Genomic DNA, 22,094 nt, shown 5'->3' with positions numbered 1-22,094 from the left:
TTCTGATCAATGACATATAAGCAGATATCTAACTGAAGTTTCTAGGAAAACACTTGTTTTTCCCTCCATTAAAAAAAAAAAAAAAAGGACACAAATGGTTGTTTTATAACGTTCTCTTTACTTGACCTTAGATATGATGGCCTGAGCTTCTGCAGCCATCTTGTGACCATGAGGGAAAGACTAAAAGAATTACAGATTTGTGGCCCTGATATAGTTGCACAGGTAATCTTTGCCTACATTTAAGCTTCTTTTGATGTGAGATAAATAAACCCCTGCATTGTATAAGACACGGTGGTTGAGTTTTCTATTACACAGTCTTACACAACCATAGAGGCCTCAGCAGATGCTGTCCCCTGACTTGGAACACTCTTTTGTTGGCTACAAATCTGGCTTCTTTTCATCCTTTGAGTCACAGTTTCAATTTCATGTCCTTTGAGGAACCTTCTCTGATCACTCAGTCTAAAAGTGAGGTCTTCTGCAGTGGAATGTGAGTGGTAGCCCTCAGGGCAGAGTACAAGTTAGTCTGTTAGCTGCTGTGTTGCTAAGATCTAGAATAATAACTACTCAATAAATATTGAATGAATGAATAAATGAATAAGGGAGAGCATGATGTCTGAAATGAATAAGAGATCCAGGAATAATTCTTTCAATTTGTAGTAATTTCTTTAAGAAAAAATAAATAAACCAGGTGCAGAGCAGCAAGGCAACAGGACCCTGAATGACGGTACGTTTCCGTCCATTTGCTGACCTGTGTTGACATGGCCCTCGGTGTCTGTTGAACAATTAAACCACCGCGAAAATAATGACTGCATTGTCGCTGCTCCTAATGACAACATTGCCTGTGATATGTCAGGAATGCTCCCAGCAACGTGACTTTGTTCAAAAGCCCCAATCTTCAAAATTGCACCCTCTCTGATAGTGACTCTCTCCTTTTCATTAAGCTTGGCAGAGTCAGAAGTGGTGGGTTTCAAACAATAAACATCCAACCAAATGCTGTCGCTGCTGAGATTGGTGGCCGACAGGGGGTCGGCGTCAACCCTGCTCTGAGTCTGTCAGGGAACAAGGCAGTGCTGCAGCTCGTGGCACCGGACAAACAGCTTAGCACTGTAATTACAGCAGAACTGGATATCCTACTGCTTTTTGCTCTGTCTTCCTTCATGTGGACAAATAAATTGGAGGAGCAGCATATGGATGGAGAGCAAAAATTGAATATAATGTCCCCACGCTTATATTACCAAGGGCAAAGAGCAACACATCCACGGTATCACTGTCTGCAAGCGGGCCATCTGTATGGCAAACCTCATGATGCCCAAGCAGAGTGAATCCTGTTCCCACCACTGTTCCCCAGGCAGGGCGTGGGCTTCCCTGCCTCCACTGACCTACTGGCACAGGGGAAGCAGGCTCTGTAGCTGTTGTTTGTGGAGAAAGAAGACCATTTCTCCAATGTTTTGCAAAAGAGGATGCTGTTCTTGAAACGGACACCTGGGTAGGTGGAGTCTTCTGTTCACAGAAGCTGGAATTGCTAACCCAGGTAATGAACTCATTCTGACAGCTGGAATCTTGTGTGATTTTTTTCAGGGAAAAATGGACAAATAGATGGTCTAAGCGTCTCTCTTTTTGCCTTTTATTTTTCCTTTGGCAGGATCTCGGCACAGTTATAAGTAATGTAACAACTGCAGGAAATAGTTATTTATAAAGTCAAAAAAAATTATGATGTGTCTATGCTGTTCCAGGCCCAGATCTCATAGTGCTTATATTTGAATTTATTGCTGAACATGTGTTCCCATCTCCTCAACTAGAACATAGAGAGTGGCAGATGGGCAAACTAGACTATTGCCTTAATTTAAAAAAAAAATTTGCCTGGACAATGCTTAATCAAGTTAGTATCATTTATAAATAAAGTATCATGTTTATTGTGTTGGTTAAACTGTGTTCACTTATACGGTAACTTTGACTTTCTGCAAGGGTAGGAACAAAAGACACCTTCAACATCTAAATAAGTAAAAGCCTATTTCAGTTCCTCATGGAAGAAATCTTCACAACCGCTCAACACCTTTGTAGGCTGATTTTGGCCCGGAAGAGAGAGAAAGAAAGGAGGGACATGTTGGCCAAGCACTTGCTATCTGCTCAGCATGATCAAGAAGATGATTTCATTTTATCCTGCCCCAAACGTGGATGGTAGGTGTTACTAGCCTTGTCTCATATAAGAAGAAAGGGAATGCAGATGGTGTCAGTGGCTGTCTAAGAGTCAAGCAGCTGGTCACCAGCAGAACAGAAACCAGACGCAAGTCTGTCTCATTCCATTTTTCTGAGTCTAGATCACAGGACTGGGTCATGCACGGATGCCAGTTTCCCAGACCACAGCAATTTCAAAGCAGCAAATTCCAAGGACTAGTTAATCTTGTTAGAAGCGGGCAGAAGGACAGCAAAGATGAGTGGCTACTGAGAGAGTCGGGAAATGGCAAAGGAGATAAGGAAAGGATAAACAGCACACACACAAATACACAGCAGAATGAAGCCAGTGACTGTGGGAGCATACGACCTCTTCCACACTCCTCAGCCTCGGAGAGTCTGACACAGTTCCACTTGCACAGCCAGAATGATCGATGCCACGTTTCCCTATGTTAACTTCAGTTTTCTTTAAGGAAGGGAACTACTGTATGAAACATTACAAAGAGGTCTTGGCATCCAAGTGGTTCACACTTAAAAACATTTTTGCTTCAGTTACCTCTAATATTTATCTACAAGGAACCATTCTCTACACAAAACTAAATATCACAAGCATCACCTCACAACACAAAATGTACTTTACATGTTACACAATATGAATTATTTAATATGTGTATTATAAATGCATACTCATATACTCATTTAAATTTCTGAAACCTTCCCCAAATATATCCTTACTTCTACCAAGTTAATCATTTTACCTATTTATTAACTGATATAATAAAGAAAAATTATTTTTACTAATCCCTAACTTCATAGCATTTGTTCTGCATACGAGTACCTGTAGGCAGAGGTTAAGGTGTGTCCTTTGTTAACCTAGTGTGCAGAGACCACTGGAGTTGACACTTTCTGATTATTCATTCATCCATTCATTAAACAGCTAATTACTGAGAGCTTAGTCTGTGTCGGACATATGCTAGATGTTGAGGACAAAAATTAGGAACTACATGGGCAAACAAACAATGCAAGAATTATGCTTTCCAAAGGATCCTGCTGGGGTTACATAAGTGGCTCTCCTCAGAAAAACAGGGTGCTCAACAGGTGGGATCTTGCACTATTATATTCCCACTTCCTGGAGTTCCTCAGCGAGCTCTTTTCCGTCAAAGGCCGAGTTGGTCCTATAGAGTTCTCTGACCCTGGAAGGGCAGTTGGGGACATCAGCTGAGCTCTTAAAGTTGGACGACCCTCTAAGAATTCTGCTAAAAGTGTGAAAAGATAGGGGATCAGTCTTAAAAACAATACTAGCAATTGTGAACACCCGACATTAGTCATGGTGAGCTTGTGTTGAGCTTCCTAAAGACCTGGGACGTCCCCAAGCTGGCACAGCCATTCTTAGCACAAGGAAGGCTCAGAACAGGTGTAGGCAGAAGGGCACCAGGATGAGCAGCAGGAGATGAGGGTTTTTCCCACCTGCTGGTGGTGGACAAGTCATTTTCCATCTTATTAATAAAGTGAGGTGTTTGGACCAGGCCATCTCCAGGGTTCCTCCTAGCTGTAATATTCTATGATCTCTCTGAATTGAGAAAGGGGTAAGATTAAAATACCGATAAATACAAACACAACCAAAGAGCAGCAAGAGCATCAAGGTGGATCCCTCTGACTTAGGAAAAGGACTAGGGGACACTTCAGACACTCAGTGGATCACTGGGGATGTCAAATGAGGATGGGTGTGCAAACTGTCCGTTCCACAGTTATACATGAGCAGGCCAGGACTCTGGGTCATTTACCAGGTAGCAAGTCTTCCTTTATCTGTAAAAAATGTTGCCAGGGTTGATTACACTTCGGGGATGTGCACTTAGTGCCTGGAAGGTGACATGAAGGGGCCTCTGGGGACGGGGTCTGTTCCATCTTGTGAACTGAGTGCTGATCTCATGGGTGTATTCAGTCTGTATGTTTATGATTTTGCACTTTTGTGGCCATATATTATACTCCAAGAAAGCATCCCAGCTTCACCACTCCAAGGCATCAGAGACACCCACCAATGACTCTTTCCTCCTCTGTAAAGACCGTGAAAACACCTTCTTGGAATGGCTGTTGGGGCAATCAGTGATGGAGTTTGCATAGCACTGAGCCCAGTGCCCTTTTCAGAGAGGGAGATTCTCAGTGGCAGGAAGGAGACAATGCAGATCGAAGATGTTTCTACTGATGAGAAGGAGAATGCGAGTGAGAGTGACGGGGGTACCAGAGGTACAACTGGAAGGCTTCAGGTGTATTCTTTCACAGTCCCAAGAATGTATGGGATGCATATATCCAGTTAGCTGTATTTTTTTTTTTAATCCTCAACAGGGCTGAGGCTGTACTGCCCCAGATGACAAATGCATAGCATAATGAGCACAAAGATGTTCTAGACCTAGGGGGTATGGGATGGGTGGGGAGGGGAGGCAGGTGGTGCCAGACGGAAGCAGAGAACAAGGGACTTATCCGAACATGGACACCGAGGATTTACGCCTCTCCCGTGTAGGAATGAGTCAGCCTGCTGTTTCCCTGAGACATGCTGTTAGACTAGCTCTTGACTGTGTGCAGGTTGAAGTCTCATATAAGGTAACTAACCACTGTTATCATATATATGTATACACACACATACACATATGTGCCTTTGTACATATAGAACTACGCCAAGGTTGCGTACGTATATATCTACGCAAAGAATGGTGATGTTCACGGTGATGTAATTTACAGCTGGAAGATATGAGAGGGAAACAACTAAACACCATCTGTTGGGAGAGTATAAGAGGTTTTAACCGTTTCTGAGTCAAGGACTTCTGTGGCAGTTGGTGGTGTCCTTCTCAGAATAATTTAAGTGAAAACAAATTTTTAAAGCTACATTGGATTACAAAGGGAACTGATTTATCTGTGGATCCCTCCAGGGTCTGTAGACCCCACATTAAGAACCCCTGGAACTGAAGGACAGCACATGCCACGCCACTCAGCCTCTCAATGTGACGTTGAAGAAAGACATCTGAGGACGTGACTGGTGTTTCTGAGACACTGGTGACTGAAAAGTCACTGAATGCTAGATGGTCAGGAGTGGGTATTGTATGTTTAGGACAGAGCGTCTCAAAGTGTGGGCCACCGAACTGGGAACATCAGTAGAACCAAGGTGCTGGTTAAAATGGTAACTCTCGGGCCCAATCCAGACTCATGGAATCCTAATTTCTGGGGATGAGGCCCAGGAATCCATGTTTTCACAGATTTGTACATACTTGAAAGGTTGAGAAGCACTGCCATGGCATAGCAACAGTGGTTATCTCAGGTCAGGGGACTTGGGGAGATTTTTGTATTGTTATTGCTAAATATGTGGGGGGTTTTCTTTAAAGTTTTTACAATGAGAATCTATTATTCTTATAATAAAGGGAAAAAGTTACTAAAAAAAAGGAAAAGACAGAGTTATTCTGTGGTATGTTAGGAATGATTTCCAGATGCAAATAACAAAATAAAGGCACCACTTGTGAGGAATTTCAAGTTGTCAAATAAATAAACTAAAGATTGAGCAACACAGAGCCTGTGAATTGCGTATACTAATTCACAGCCAAACATCAGCATTCAAAGAAGAAATTACTAAGAAGAAATGTATTTAGAATGAATTTGAGGCTAGAAGGCCAACAGTGAACACAGCTGTTATATGTATCTGAGCTCGCAGGGGAAAAAAAAAATTTTAAATCCACAGCAAGGAAGGACTAAACTAAAATCCCGAGGCACGGATCAGGAAGGATTTGTGTTCAGATTTGGGAAGACACGGGGAAGCGACATCTGAGAGTCTGATGCTCCCACAAGCCCGTTGCTGGTGCAAAATGAATTCATGCCCCCAAGCACGGTTCTCCTCCTGGTCTGCACATCTACCTCTCAGCATGCAGGTACACCTGATCCCTCTGGGAGCAGGGCCCTCTTATGTCAAAGAGGGGCAGCACAGCAGACTCAGTGAAGAATAAATTTGGGGAGAGGGATAAAATAGTCCCTCTGGCTTCACAAAAGGTCTGTTGACCCACAGCTACGCTCTCCTTCCAGGGGACTTTGCTCAGCATCCTACGGAGGCGTGATGTTCCCAGCTAAGAGCGCTCTTCCTCCACTCCCGTCACCCCTACCACACAATCACCCACTGATGCCTCCTCGTCTCCCCAGAGGAGCTCTTGACCCTGTGTCTTCTTTCTAGCGCCCCCTGTCCCTGCCTGGCTGACATCCATTGCCCACAGGGCTGCTGTCACAGCCTCCAGCTGGGTCTCTCCCCTGTTGCTGGTTTGATCAGCCCTTGGGTATGACCCACTGCAACCAGACTAATCTTCCTAAAATACCAATCTGGTCACGCCATTCCCCAATTTATAACTCTGTCACCTGTAGACTAAGGTACAAATCCTGAGGTCGTTTTTATGGTCCTTGGTCTTCTAGCCCTTCATTATGACTCAAATTTGATGTGTGAGATGCCCTCCTCGAATCATAGCCATGTCCAATTACTCTCAGCTCTCCAGACACACTGTCTTCTCTCCTGCCTCTAGACAATGGATCATCCGGATTCTCTGTCTTTCCACCCCACCTTCACCTTGCCTACTGGTGCCCCTCATTCAGGAATCCTTTTGGGAGTGACTTTCTCTGTCTCCTCAACTTCTCCACACCCCACAGCTCCTTCTCCTAGTGCTTATCTGCCTGTTTAGAGGTCTGTGTCACCCCTAGAGTGGATGTTCTCGGAGGGGGAATCTATGAGCGGTAGCCAGTGCAATGCCTGGCACATAGTAGTTGCTGGATAAATAAATTCTGAATGAACGGATAAATGAGTAAGTGAATGAATGAGGCCTGATTTTTCAGCATTGGAAGAATATGGCCTGCCCCAGAGGCCTAAGCTGAGGCTTTTCTTCATCTTATGATCCAAGCCACCCAATATAACTGGAAACACCAGCATCCCTAATGAAACACCCACAGACAGGAATGTTTCAACTTGCAACAAGGGTCTTTTGTCCACCATCTCCCCCACTGCTGCTCACAGAGGCAGGTCAAGCCCAGATGACGGGAAGGCACTGTCCGTAGTGACCCAGCCCCACGGGGAAGTCTCTGCCCAACACCTCCATTTGGAAGCCAGGGCTTGTTCCAAGCTAGACAAGAAATAAGTGTGGGTTTTCCATGCATCCCTCGCCCTCTTCAGAAAACCGTTTATTGGCCTGTTTCTGTCTCCAACCCCTTCTGCCTCAATCCTCTTCACAGCTGGGAGTGGAGGTCTGCCCACAAAAGGGCCAATCTGTTCCCCACAGCGCCGGAGGCCCTGCTCCTTCAGCCCTATTGACTGAGTCAGCTGTGAAAAATGAGCAGTGATATCTCTTAATTACACCAAAGTTAGCCTTTTCTGCTTTCACTTTTGTTCCTTGTGGCTCCCTTTGAACAAGGTTGTCAGCAGAGAAACCAACAAAAAAATGTGTGGTCTGAAGCGAGAACGTGGCTTCCCTTACAGTGAAGAAAGCCGTTTCCTGCTTGTCAACACATGGTCTAGTTGTCAAACTAAGACGTGACCTCTGGCCTCGACTCCGTGCACAAACACGCACATCAAGGAAAGGTTTGCGAGGTTAACCTCATTTCCCCTCACATCGCCGAGAATTTTCTCCCTCTCTTCTTCACTCTCCAGGTAGGACTGGGACAGCTGTCACAGGGTTTGTCGATTTGTCAGAGTTGGGGTTTTTGTGTAAAGAAGGCACGGTGTGGAGAGGCTGAAAGAGCACAGGTTCAAGGTCGGCTTCTGCTTTGCACTGGCTGTGACCTTAGACAAGTGACTTCATGCGACGAAGGAGCAGAGGTGTCCAAAAATCACCCCTGGTGCCCAAAAGAAATAAGCTAAAACCTGGGGTGGATGGGTGGATGTGTAAGGCACCCCTCCCCCTGGAGGTTCCACTCAAGCACTGCTCCCCAGGGACCATTGCGTCCCCTGACCCCATCTAGTGCCACATTCTATGGGTCCCAAGGTCACGGGTGAGCTGAAGCCTGCTCCTACTGCTTCTTGAAAGCTAACTGTTAAATAGTCAATAATTGTGCAAGCTGGTAGCTTGTAGTTGGCCACTGTGGGAGCCTTTACACCAGAGAATGTGGCAAACACTACAAGTCAGGGCTCCCCTCACCCCCAAGAGCCGGTTTACCAATATACCACTGCCCCCAGGCATCTGGTTTAGGCATCTGAAATGTCAGACAACTCCTGTACACCTGGGTACCTGCACTCAGGCCACCAGACACCCTAGAAGTCTGTTGCCTGTCCACTGGCCAACTTAGAAGGAGAACTCTGGGAGGAGAATGCCTCTTCCACCAAAACTATCTGATGGGCTTAGCTGTCTGCCCAGCCCCCAGCACATCTCTGCAGGGTGACGGAGAACGCAGAGCAGAGCTGCTCATTCTCGGCTGCCCCTGCCCTACACGTGCCCTCTATCTCCAAAAAGCCTACTCCTTAACCCATGCTGCATGCTGTTAAAAATCCATCCAGAGCCCTGGTGCATGGCAGGTGGCAACGCCGAAGGAACTCAACTTACACAACAACTCAGTCTGTACTACAAGCACACTGTTATGCACGGTGCTCTAGTCTCAGTTCCCTCAATGGTACAATGAGGACATAATACTGGTTTCTGAGAGCATGTGTGACACTCAAATGACCATGCATGTACTCATGCTATTCAAACAGCATAGACCCCTGGAAACTAAACATTCATGGATGTCGTGGGGCAGAAACTGTTGAAGAGTCTTATGTTTCATTATTGCCACTCTTTTAACTGAGCTACCTTGGGCAATTTACTTAATTTCTCTCAATTTTAGTTTGCCTAGCTGAGAAATGGGTGTCATACTTTATAGGGTTGTTTTAAGACCTGAACAGGACAACAAGGATAGTCATGTCTGGCTTAGATCCTGACACTCAGTAGAGGTTAGAGATTCTAGATAAATTTGAAAATTCCTCAACTCTCCCTCCCCCAGGGTGCTATTTCAAGCTGAAATGCCAGATCCTTTAATGTTCACAAATAATTAAATATAAATTCAGTCTGAGGCCAAATGTACATGACAATAAAGCCCTGGGAAGCCTTCACATTGAGAACTGAAAGGGTGATAAACTCAGGGCTAAAATTATTGCTTCCTCTATAGGTTCAGATGCCTTTATTTGCTGGATGTATATCATGAAGGGCATTTTTGCATATATATGTATTTGGCAAAGAACTAGAACAACTCAATTGTGCTTTATTATTAATTAAACTTTGCAGAAAGAGGCCAACACTTGCTAATGGTTAACATAAGCTTTCATTAGATTTAGTCAAAATAAGTTGGAACAAACTCTGTTCAGCTGTGAATAGAAGTTTTGAGTTTTTTATTTAAGTAGATTTAAAATGTTATTGCATGTATGAGCAAATGCAGAAATACAGGCACCCTCTTTTCTCATTCTCTCTTTCTCCCTCTTTCTCTCTCCCCCTTACCCCTCCCTTACTCTTTCCCTTTCCCTCCCTCTCTTTCTACACACACACACACACACACACACACACACACAAATCCATCAGCATCAAATCTATCACAATCTGCTAAGGACGCTTATATGACCTGACACAATGGTTGACTGCCAAGCAATTTATCTGGTACCCCCACTGCTGTTGTGCAAAATTAAAATTTACTAGAAATATCCAGACTGATCATATAATGGTCTGTTAATTCCTTTCTAACAACAAACCAGCTATGATCACTTAAATTAGTAACCAGTGAATGCCTCAGCTGACCAGCCATAGACCTGGCTAGAATTCAAATCAAAGAATATATGCATCCCTACTATGTGTCAGGTACTGTGCTGGATCACTAACTGCTCCTTGAAAAATTACAGTTAATAGGAAGATAAGAAAATTACAAAAGAAACTATATTGCTGCTCAAAATGTGTTAAGTGTTGTCAAAGTGGTATAAACAACGTGTAAAGGAGATCAAACAAAAACTCTCTACAGGAGACTGTATCAAAAATAGGCTCACAACAGAGTCTGGGAATAAAAGAATATTTATCTTAAAGAAAAAGAAAAAATAGGCTTTATCCCAGCACACTACCCAATAGAAATACAATGTGAGCCATATATATAATTTAAATTTTCTAGTAGCCCCATAAGAAAGTAATACATGACATTAATTTTAATTATACATCCAAAATAACTATACATCCAAAATAACTTTATTTTAACATGACATCTACATAAGGACTATTAATGAGATATGTTCCACTCGTGTGTGTGTACTAAGTTTTAAAATCGTATGTGCATATTATACTTACATCTCAATTTGGACATTACATTTTCAACAAAAATATTTAATATGTACTTACATTAAAATTTACAAGACATTCAATATCTTATAATAACTCATAATGGAAAACAATCTGAAAAATTTCTATATATAACTGAAATATTTTGCTATATATTTGAAACTAGCACAACATTGTAAATCAACTACACTTCAAAAAAAATGTACAGTTGAAAAGACAGATTCACATGCCAAGTTGTTTAATAATTGGATCAAGTAGTTTTTAAGTTTAAACTAAATTTAGTTAAAATTAAATAAAATGTAAAAATCCAGTTCCTCAATTGCACTAGCCAAATTTCAAGTACTCAATAGCTGCAGGTGGTTAGAGGCTGCCATGTTGGACAGTGTAGACATGGAACTTTCTTCAGTGGTGTAAATGTTCCATTGGACATGCAACCTTAGAATGTAAGTGGGGCAGCCCTATGGAGTGAGGATGAAGACGATGAAGATGGTGTGTTCCAGAAAGAGGAAAGAATTCAAAGTCATAGAAATATGAAAGGCATGTGTACAACTGGGGTTGCTGAATGTAGAAATAAATTCTGCTGTTCATCTCTACAAGAATTTCTGAGTAATGAGCTTCTAGACATCTTAGATCACCTATATTTAAATTTCTCTCCTAGGCAACAACCAAAGGTGACTTTCAGTCACTGAATAAAACTGTGAGTTGTTTTTAAAGGAGGAAATTAAACAGATGTAAATTTCTGAGACGAGGCATGTAGTTAGACATGAATACAAGGTGTGAAACAATGGATTTTAAAAGGCTGGTGGTGATTACATAAAAAAAATCAGGCAATAGGATAGAGTGAGGCACCCTAAGTCTATGTTTTAGTAGAAAGGTGAGATGGAGCAGTGCTGGATGGAGATGGATCTAGAATCAGCTTTCTGGTCCAGGTTCTGGGGAGATAGCTTGGCCCACCTGGTTTCTCAAAGTGTTGCAGAGGACTACTAAATAGAGTAAAACAAATTCAATTCCAAGATCAGAAGAGTCCTTAGCATCTGTTTGCATAGTCCTTAGCATCTGTGGGCTAAACAGTAGATACAGAGCACTTGGATTCAGGAAGACCTCTAACCAACCGTGCACCCAGAACTCTGAGAAATATTTAGGATCTGCCATAAATTGTCCTCATGTGTGACTTACATTCATGACACAATCAAAGCAGAGTCCTGGCTGAGTGGTTTTCATGATTTGGTCTAATGATCTATGTTGATTCCCTTTACAAAGAGCACATGGTCCCACTACATATTTCTTCCATCCTGGGTTAAAGATGTCCTTCTAAAGGCCCATTCTACCAATTTATAGGGGATATAAAAAAAGGATTTTCAGTAAAATGTACTTTTATTGGTTTTGATGAAAAGGGTTTGTGATAGAAGGAGAATCTCTAATAAGCATTTCATAAATGACTTGTCTTTCAAACTTAATTTAAAACAGAATAAAATACATCTCCCAAAGACCTTTTTGGTGCCTCACAGATTTAAGTCCCCTGCTCTCAATCAATCGGGCCTGAGAACTCAAAAATCTCTAAAGATGCAATCAAATATTTATCAGTGAAAATTGGTAAGACCGAGAAATTATTTATGATCCAAATTTTGAAACAGTCAGACTTTGAAGGGGGAGGGGGGAAAAAGTACATGTTGGGAACGACATTTCTCTCTCCAGGGCACATACTCCCAGATCCTCCCTGCTGTCTATAATTCAAAAATGGGGAGGAAATCACTGCTTTGAGGAAGTATGTTTACAACTGGGTGTTTTACTATTTTTTCAGAAACATTGAGAAATATGATGGAAAAGCAGCCCCCAAATTCTAGGAATTTAGCTACTTACCCACTAATTAATTATTTGGCAGATAGATAAAACATGTATATGTCAAAACTTTGATGCCTAGAGCTGCCTGCATAGTCTTTTTGTGAATATGCAATTCTGCACAGCATGGCCCTCGACTGTGAGAAATCCCCTAAGGAGGACAAGTTTGCTGCAGCACCTTGCTTTTGATATCTTCATCTTTACCCTTTAGTATATGGGTCTTCTTTCTTAAAAGAAATTCAGATTGTGATAAAATATGATAAAAAAGAAAATAAAGAAATAGCTAGTCTCCGTTCACCCTCTTGAATTGTTAGACAAATGAACAGAGTACTTTTGTGCCAGCATGCCAGCTCTGCACATTTTATAACAATTTTATATTATTATAATAATTTATATTATTTATATTAAAACAACCTTATATTTAGTTAAACTTAATTTTTTCCAACATTGTATTATGAAATTTCAAAACACACAGGAGAGTTGAAAGGTGTTGACAGTGACCAGCTATGTCATCACCTTGACTTCACCATTAACCTTTTGCTATGCTTGCTTTGTCATATATCTATCCATTGATCTATCCCTCTGACCCTCTTATTTTTTTGGTGCATTTCAAGGAATTAAACTTAGTTATAATGATATTTTAAAGAAAGTGATTTTCAGCAAGGATATTTCATTTCATGGAAGAGGATTCTCAGATAGCACTTAGTAGCCCTGAGCATATTGGTTAAGAGCACAGACTTTGAAATATCAAAGAGCTGGCACAAAGCTTGTCTCTGCTGTGAAGTGTGTGACTTTGGACAGGTGACTTCATCTCTCTGAGTCTCATTATCCTCATTTGGCACGTTGGGAGATGGTCCTCATGGAGTTGTTATTATGCAAATTCAACATAATAGATAAAAAGTGCTTACACTTTACCATAATGGAGAAAATAATGAATTTGTGATGCTTTTTTCCTACTCTTCTGCAATCCTGTGAGATCAAGGACCCTGCTTCCTCTGTCATTAAATCAGCAGCCCCTTGCTCAGTGCCTTGTAAACAGCAGATTCTGAGTATACTTGTTGACTTGAATTGGGTTGAATATCAGAGATTTTCCCTCCTGGAATGCAGTGAGGACTTATTAATGGAGAGAGGCAAGTACAGTCAGCTTCAAAGACACAAGACATAAGAAAGTTAGTTGAGGAGCTAAGTTAGGAGCAGAAGATGAGATATAGACAGAGAAAACCTAGCTTGCAAAGCAGAAGCATCTATATGAACTTTAGTAATGGAGCAGAATTCATCAGTGCCCTGTCCCAGTCCCTTGGACATCACCTTTTTTGTGCAGACCAGCAGACTTCCAGCTGCCATAATGCCTAAAGCTCTCCCCCAAGCCCTAGAAGGCCATTGTGCCTGTACACAGCAGACAGGGTGTACTGGAAAATTTACACCTCTTGGAGCAGCCCTCAACGAGACTGAAGGAGTTGGTATATAAGTACCCCAGCTCCCTCCCCTATGGACAAGATAACGCTGAGAGTGTCTTGCACCATTTCCTAGCCTTTCTCCATGAGATTACAATCCAGTCACCACAGTGGTGAACAGCCTCTTAACTGGCTGCTTTCCCTTTCTTGCTTTCTTCCCTCACCCCCTCACTCCCTGACCAGTATTACTGGTACCTAAACCACCTACATCTGAATTCTTGTCTCAGGGAACCCAAAGACAGACAACTGCCTTATACTTTTATATTCACAGAATCTCTTCTTCAAATGGCATTCTACTCTGAACTCTGATATGTAATATTTATAAAACTACAGCTGCCTTTCTTCACTCACAGTTTGGGTGAGTGAGAGTGGTAATATGTGGAGGCCTGCCTCTTTGGTCTCTTTTCCCTTCTCCCAGCCTCCGCAGCACTGCCTGAAGACTCCTATACCCTCTCACAGCTCGACAGAGCATCACTTGTCAGCTATTGGTGGAGCTGACTAGGATAAGACATAAAGACAAGGATAAGAGGAATGAATAAAGACAAGCAGACACGAAGAGGAAAATTTGTTCTTTCAAAGGCCTAAGAAGCATGGGAAAACAAATAATTTTTTTGCAAAGCAGTGCAATTATTCCGTAAAAGCCATCTGGATGTTTGGGAGGATCTCACACGTCATGATGTTAGACTTAGAAAAGCTGTTGTTTGTAGAGAATCCAGGTTGAAAGCCCACGTGGGTGGTTCATAGGGGCTAAGGAGAGGTGAGCCTTCAGCTTGGAAACCAAATTGTGTTTTGAGGCTGTAACAAGTAAGAAACCATGCAAAAGAATGCCCTTTGTTAGCTGTATCCTTACTGACACGTTATGTATCTCAAGGAACGAGCCTTGTGAAAACTCCCTAAATATACTCAGGGGGAGAAACTTGTGGGGTTGAAGGAAGCTTTAGGATGAACACAAATTTACTGTCCAAAGCTGGACATGTTTAAGGGGAAAGTGGTTCTAATAATAATTATGCCAAGACAATTAAAATTCCAGGTAACTGAGATGTATTATCACCCTTGTCATAACCTAACCAATGGAACTGAAACTCCAGTACTGAAAGTATTATAGTTTAGTGGTAGGCAGGAAGGAGAATATTTTAGATCAGACCTCTGGAAACTCGAGTGTATATCAGAATAACCTGGAAGGCAAATAAAAAAAACAGGTTCCTGACATAAAGAAGATGTGGTCTATGTATACAATGTGAAACTACCCAGCCACAATAAAAAATGAAATAATGCCATTTGCAGCAATGTGGATGGACCTAGAGATTATTACACTAAGCGAAGGGAGGCAGAGAAAGACCAATATCATATATAATCACTTATATGTGGAATCTAATAAAATGATACAAGTGAACTCACTTACAAAACAGAGACTCACCGACATAGAAAACAAACTTATGGTTACCAAAGGGGAAAGGGGGGTGATAAATTAGGAGTTTGGGATTAACAGATACTGACTATTATATATAAAATAGATAAACACCAAGGTCCTAATATATAGCACAGAGAACTACATTCAGTAACTTGTAATACTCTATAATGAAAAAGTATATATATTACATATATACATTCAGTGTTCAGTGTACTGAATCACTATGCTGTACAATAGAAACTAGCACAACATTGTAAATCAACTATATACTTCAAAAAAAATACCATATGATATCACTTATGTGTGGAATCTAAAAAAAAAAAGACAAGCGAACTTATTTGCAAAACAGAAATAGACTCTCAGACATACAGAACAAACTTGCGGTTACCAGAGGGGAAGGTGGGTGGGAGGAGATAAATTAGGAGTTAAGAGATTTGCAGATACTAACTGATATATATATAGAATAGATAAACAAGTTCATGCTGTATTGTGCAAGGAACTGTATTTGATATCTTGTAGTAACTTATGGTGAAAAAGAATATGAAAATGAATATACGTATGTTCCTATAAGACTGAAGCATTGTGCTGTACACCAGAAATTGACATAACATTGTAAACTGACTATACTTCTAATAAACATATATGTATACAAAAAACAAAAACAAAACAAAACAAAACAGGCTTCTGGCTTCATCCCAAGAGCTTCTGGTTCCGTGGTCCTAGGGTGGGACCAGAGAGCAGACAGTTCGAGCAAGCAGCCAGGAGCTGCTGATGCTGATGATCAAAAGCACTCTCGAAGTAGTTCTGGTTTAGACCAGTGGTTCTCAGCCCAGGCTGCACATCACAATCACCCAGGATCTTTTTTTTTTTTTTTAAATTAATTAATTAATTAATTAATTATTATTAATTAATTATTAATTTATTTATTTATTTTTAACTTTTTTTTTAATTTATAATCATTTTACAATGTTGTGTCAAATTCCAATGTAGAGCACAATTTTTCAATTATACATGAACATATATATATGCTCAATATCACTAATTATCAGAGAAATGCAAATCAAAACTACAATGAGGTATCACCTCACACCAGTCAAAATGGCCATCATTCAAAAGTCCACAAATGACAAATGCTGGAGAGGCTGTGGAGAAAAGGGAACCCTCCTACACTGCTGGTGGGAACACAGTTTGGTACAGCCACTGTGGAAAACACTATGGAGATTCCTCAAAAGACTAGGATTAAATTTACCATACGACCCAGGAATCCCACTCCTGGGCTTATATCCAGAAGGAACCCTACTTCAGGATGACACCTGCACCCCAATGTTCATAGCAGCATTATTTACAATAGCCAAGACATGGAAACAGCCTAAATGTCCATCAACAGGTGACTGGATAAAGAAGATGTGGTATATTTATACAATGGAATACTACTCAGCTATAAAAACCGACAACATAACGCCATTTGCAGCAACATGGATGCTCCTGGAGAATGTCATTCTAAGTGAAATAAACCAGAAGGAGAGAGAAATATACCATATAAGATCGCTCATATGTGGAATCTAAAAAAAAAAAAAAGAAAAAACAAACACCCAGGATCTTTCAAACAATGCTGATGCTTGGTATTTTACCTCCTAACCATCTGAATCAATCTTTGAGGGTGGAGACTGGGCATCTGTTTTTAACTGCCCTGGTGATTCTGACACCCAGGGAGGGCTGAAAACACTAACTGTACAGAAAGGAGACCTACAGAAAAAGGATGCAACTTGTGTCTCTGAAACTGTTTGGGGGCAGAGCCTTGCAGATTTGAGGACTCTGTTTCCTTGGCGAGTACTATCCTTGGCTTCAGGGAAACTTCCACAAAGGCCATCACAGAGGCTAGGGTGGTCCAAAGGGCAGGGCTCATCAGCACTACCATTGTCCACTCAGGACAGTCTGCTTCCCTTCTTTGCATCATATCCTGGACTCCCGGTAAGATTTTGCTTAAAGAAATCATCTTTGGCATAGTGGTAGTTTAAAATCACAACTATGGTTCTTATCAGGATAGTGAATTATTAACGTTTCTAATTTCCAATAGAAATAGATTTGCAATAGTCCAAGTCACGCTAACCCCTTATTGGCTGTTTCTTTGTGTCCATTCTTCCCTACCACTCCGCTCCCCCAAATCATTCCATATAGGCAGCCAGGGGGACATTTCAAAACACACCCACAGTCCCACACACACCCCATCTGGGAGATTTTCCAGTGGTTTCTGGCTGCACACACAATGAAATACCCCTCTGCACCATGTTCTCCAAGGCCCCTAGGACTGTGTCACTCTTTCCTTGTTCACTGCATTGCTGCCAACCAGGTGCTTTGCTCCTCAAATATGCCTCATTCTTTCCCACTCCAGGCCTTTGCACACACAGCTCCCTCTGCCAAGAATGTGGTTTACCTGAATCTTCCCACGGCTGTCCCCTTCTCCGCCTTCCTGCCTCCACTCAAACGTCAGAGATTTGGACCAGCCTTTCCCAGCCATCTGGGTCAAGTGTCCCTCCTCCCTCTACTCCTTGATCCTGCCATTTACTCTTTCTCACATCATCCTATTTGTGTTATTCACAGCACTTGTTATCCTCTGTGATTTTCTTGTTTACTTATTTACCCTTTGACAAGTCTGCCTCCACAGCACAAAGCAACCCCTGTCACTACAGGGGCTGGTGTGCCTGTGCACACCTACACGCATCCAGCCACTCACCAATTCCCATCTTGGAGTCTGGCATATAACAGGTGTTTCTCGGTTATTTAATGAGTGAATACGTAGTCCAACAGCACCAGCCATTCAGACCATCCACTCAACTAACTACCACTGTTCAAATTCCAAGATCGCCAAAAAATACGAACTGGTTAAAAGTCGATTTTCCATGTCGGCTTTCCTATGGAGAGAGGGTGTGTTGACCGGACAACATCAACGTTCCTGCCTGTTTAACAGGGAGCATTTCTTTCTGGAAAAGTAGTTGCTCTGATTGATGCAGCAGTACTTTCTGGATCTGGTTAGTATGGTTCAGTTCCTTTGGTTTTGTTTTCAGAGAGCTGACCAGTGGTGCTCCTGGACCTACACATTTGAAATCTCCATGGATTTAAATGAAAGGACATATATTATCATACTGCTATACTGAGGGGACTCATCAGGCTGGTTGCCTGGGCATTGTCTATAAAAGCAGTGAGTCTATTTCTTAACCGGTGACATCTTCCTGTCACCACTTTAGCATCATTATCTACCACACAGATTTCCAAATCATGACTTTCAAAGATGTTATTTTTTTTTCATAAATTCCATTTTTTAATGATCTTTTGACATTCTTTTCTTGGCAAAACCTTCTGGCCTCTTACCATAGAAGACCTGAGGCCAGTTCCAGCAGGTCACCACACCAGTCACAGTCACTTTGCCTCGTGTGTGCTCATCTCTTAATAAAAACATGATTTGATGTTTGTCTTTTGTCTGACTTACCCTGCCAACATCTTTTGGGAAAGGTTGTCTCTGATTCTCTGGAATTAAAATGGGAGATACCACAATGGACCGCTTTTGTCTTGGGACAGGAGAAGTTCTTGCGAATTTAAATATATCCTAGAAGAGAAAAAACAAATCAATTGACTAAAATCCCCCACAGAGACGATATATCAGTCTGCTCTGAGATATGGTTCCTTTGTTGTGAAAGCATACAGCTGTTTGGACATTGTTAATTTTATTCTATCAAACCTCATTAGCGTTAGCAAGTACATCGTTAGAATTATACTAAAGCTGACACTGTGATTCACAATGACTATCATTAAGCTATTTAATCCCATCTTCTGAATCATTCTACTCGCTTTGTCAGTCTCCATTTATATACCCTTCAGTGCTTCTGTGTTCCCATTCTTAATCTGCCAAGTGAGGAGATCACTCACCTGGTCACTAACCCACAGAACTTGCTGGATATAAAAGTGACCCTCCTCATGGCCAAATGCAAGGTCCTTACACTCATGAACGAGTAGGGATGAGGGACAGGCACAACGTTGCAAACTATGTCAGGCACTGTGGAGACTAAGTCAACGTTCTTGCAAAGCTCCCCACACAGTGTGTTCCAGACTTCAGCCCCTTGAACAGCACTGTGAAAATGTCTGTCCTATCTGTAGTTTACCTTTTTAATTAAATAAACGAGTGCAAAAGAGGAAACGTGTCATTATTTTAAACACACTACCAGTTTGGCTTTCCATAAAAAGTAGGAAAACATCAAAATAAACAAACTGGAGGCCAGATGATGTTAATTAAATTTGAGCTGGAAGCTTGGTTGGGGGGGAAACCTTCCTCTTTTTGAAAAGGAGATTAAAAAAGGGCTAGAGGGGTTTTAAAGGGTTGGTAGCACCAAGCTGAGACTTTCTTGATCCAATTAGAGGACTGAAAAATAATTAAAAATGGGATATCATTTCCAATATAGAAACCAATTGCATTCATTGCTACACACTAACTGAAATTAGCTTATGTGTCACAAAAAGCATCTCAAACTTTGGACAGTAGATTCCTATGCAAATCACTGAGCTGCACTCCATAAAAGTATGTGTATATATATGTACATAGGCCATATATATGATGGATATGTATATATAAACTATATATATATAGTTTTAAAGGAAATTCTATATAAGAAATGTCAAATAGAAAACAAGACTACCTAAGGCTATGAAAGCTTCTGTAAACAGTCTTTCTCTTGATTGTGGTGGGATTGTAAACTGATGCTATTCCTGTGGAAAGCAATCAGGCAATATTTATTTATCGAGAATCTTACAATTGTACATATCCCTTCACTCTGTAATTTTACTCCTAGGAAGACATCCAAGAACTAAATTCAAAAGAGGAATAAAACTGTATGCCAGAAGATATTTAGTGAGACCTTATTTATAAACAGCAAAAATGGCAAATTGCCTAAGTGTTCAATAGCAGGACAAGGTTAAATTTGGGTCCATCAGCAAGAGACACTCTTAGTCACCAATAAGGCAATTGTGATGACCACATTCTAACCACTGTGATCATCATTTGACTGCTTCTAAAATCACCACTACAAACTATATAATAACAACAATGTATTAAACATGCATTGGGTGATGTGCTAGGCACTTTACATGTACCCACTTTGATATCAGCAATAAACCTCCCAAGTAAGTCTTAATCCTCCTTAACTGATGAGGAATGTTAAGTTCAGAGAGGTTATATAAGTTGCTCCAATTCACCTAGCTAGCAGAGATAATATATAAGGTCAATTGTGTATGAAAATACAGTATGCCATAGGAAACCTGGTTGCCTTCCATTTTATATAAACTATATTGAGCACAGAAGAATCATATTCAAAACCTCAATGAATAAGTCCAAACAAAAGCCTGGTCTCTAAGAACACGAAAGACTCGATATTCAGGCAAAGAGAGAAAACCGGAGTGTGCATATGTAAAAGACAATGAGAAGAAAGTAAGAAGGATTAAAACAACAAAAACTTAACCAACCAATCAACCAGATAAATAAACAGATAAATAACCCAGCCCAAACATACAGAAAACAGCAGAGAAAGAGAATGGAAGACAGTGAGAAATGGGCCGGAGTGGACTATATTCATAAACACCGATGTATAACATCTATAACAATTCTGTTGGCTTATTAGAGAATAGGAAAAGAAATGAAAAATATGTAAAATATAGGCAATATAGGAATCTTACTTACAACAAAAAACATCTTGAGACTCAGAGGAGAGAATGTCTAAGAAAGAAAGCACTTTGAAAAGATGTAAAGTCCTATGCAAATGTATGGGTCAGTGACTCTGCTCCCTAACCGAGCAAAAGTAGGATCCATTCATTATGACAATGTATGTGTAAACGTATCTGAAATGATGAAAAGCACATTCATTGTCAGTAACAACATTTCCATTGTTTACAGTAAGGGACTTATTTTTGTTTGCATGTCTGTGAATGGGTGGTATTTTTGTCCTCGAGGGTGACCGGAATATCAGGTCCCTGAGTCCTCATTTCTGCCTCTGGTGTCCTCCTAGCTCATCAGCTAGTCAAGCCTGCAGCTGCAAGTTCATTTCCTCGACCCTCACAACATCCCAGAAGCCTGATAGTAAGGACACTTGTGTAAGCCCTGGGTCTAAAGTGCTTGCAGAGAGAAGCAGGAGGCTCTGAGTCTCAAGACGGGAGACAGTGCCTGGAAGGGACGGGCTCGAAGGGGAGTGACCAATTGTAGTGATGCTTGTGTGCGTGGGACTCTGAGCTCACCATGGTCAGCAGGACTGGGGCATCCTTTTCCTTCCAACTCAACTTTTTTTGCCTTACAATGGCAGGGACGTCAACAAAAACTTGTTCATGAGTGTGCTTCTATGTCTATGGCTCCATTTCTGTCTTTCTGATTTATGTGTATATCTATTAACTGTGTGCTTGTTGACGAATGTCTACCTTTGAAAAAAATCTGTGGTGATGAGTTTGTGTGCTCTGAAGCCACATGCTTCTGTGGGACCAGGACTATGTAGGAGCCACAGCAACTGATTTGACTGACAATCATACACCATGTGCATATTGAGGGGCAGGTGTGTGTAACCGAGAATGTGTGTGTATGTGTTTGTATCCGTCAATCCATCCTGTGAAGCCCCTGAACCCACCAGGCTGTGGCTGTAACCTCAAGAAAAGATAAGACAGAAGCAGTGGAATTAAAAAGTATGTGACTGATTCAGAGATGTTTATAGAAGAAGAGGAGATGGGTGTGGGGAAGAACAGGACATCAGGGAAAAGGAGAGGCTGTGTTAGGACTCCCTGCCTTCTGGTATTGCCATTACCAAGATAGTGGGGAAAGAGGGAAAAGGCAGGTCTGGGCACAGATGCTGGGTGCCAGAGAGTCGCTGACTTTGAGGGGCCATTGGGCATCCA

General features: G+C 41.4%; 1 protein-coding gene across 2 annotated transcripts in view; it reads right to left on the bottom strand.

Moving 5' to 3' along the window:
• CDH13 (cadherin 13) overlaps nucleotides 1-22,094 on the bottom strand; it is a 932,038-nt gene that overhangs the window by 494,979 nt on the left and 414,965 nt on the right. For both annotated transcript variants that reach the window (XM_006183956.3, XM_032486857.1), the window contains one exon: nucleotides 18,661-18,777. In XM_006183956.3, the coding sequence (XP_006184018.1) occupies nucleotides 18,661-18,777 (117 nt within the window). The remainder of the gene's footprint in view (nucleotides 1-18,660; nucleotides 18,778-22,094) is intronic.

The sequence above is a fragment of the Camelus ferus genome, chromosome 9, assembly GCF_009834535.1.
Source record: "Camelus ferus isolate YT-003-E chromosome 9, BCGSAC_Cfer_1.0, whole genome shotgun sequence".
NCBI classification, from domain to species: domain Eukaryota; kingdom Metazoa; phylum Chordata; class Mammalia; order Artiodactyla; family Camelidae; genus Camelus; species Camelus ferus.
This window is presented reverse-complemented; position numbering and strand designations above follow the sequence as displayed.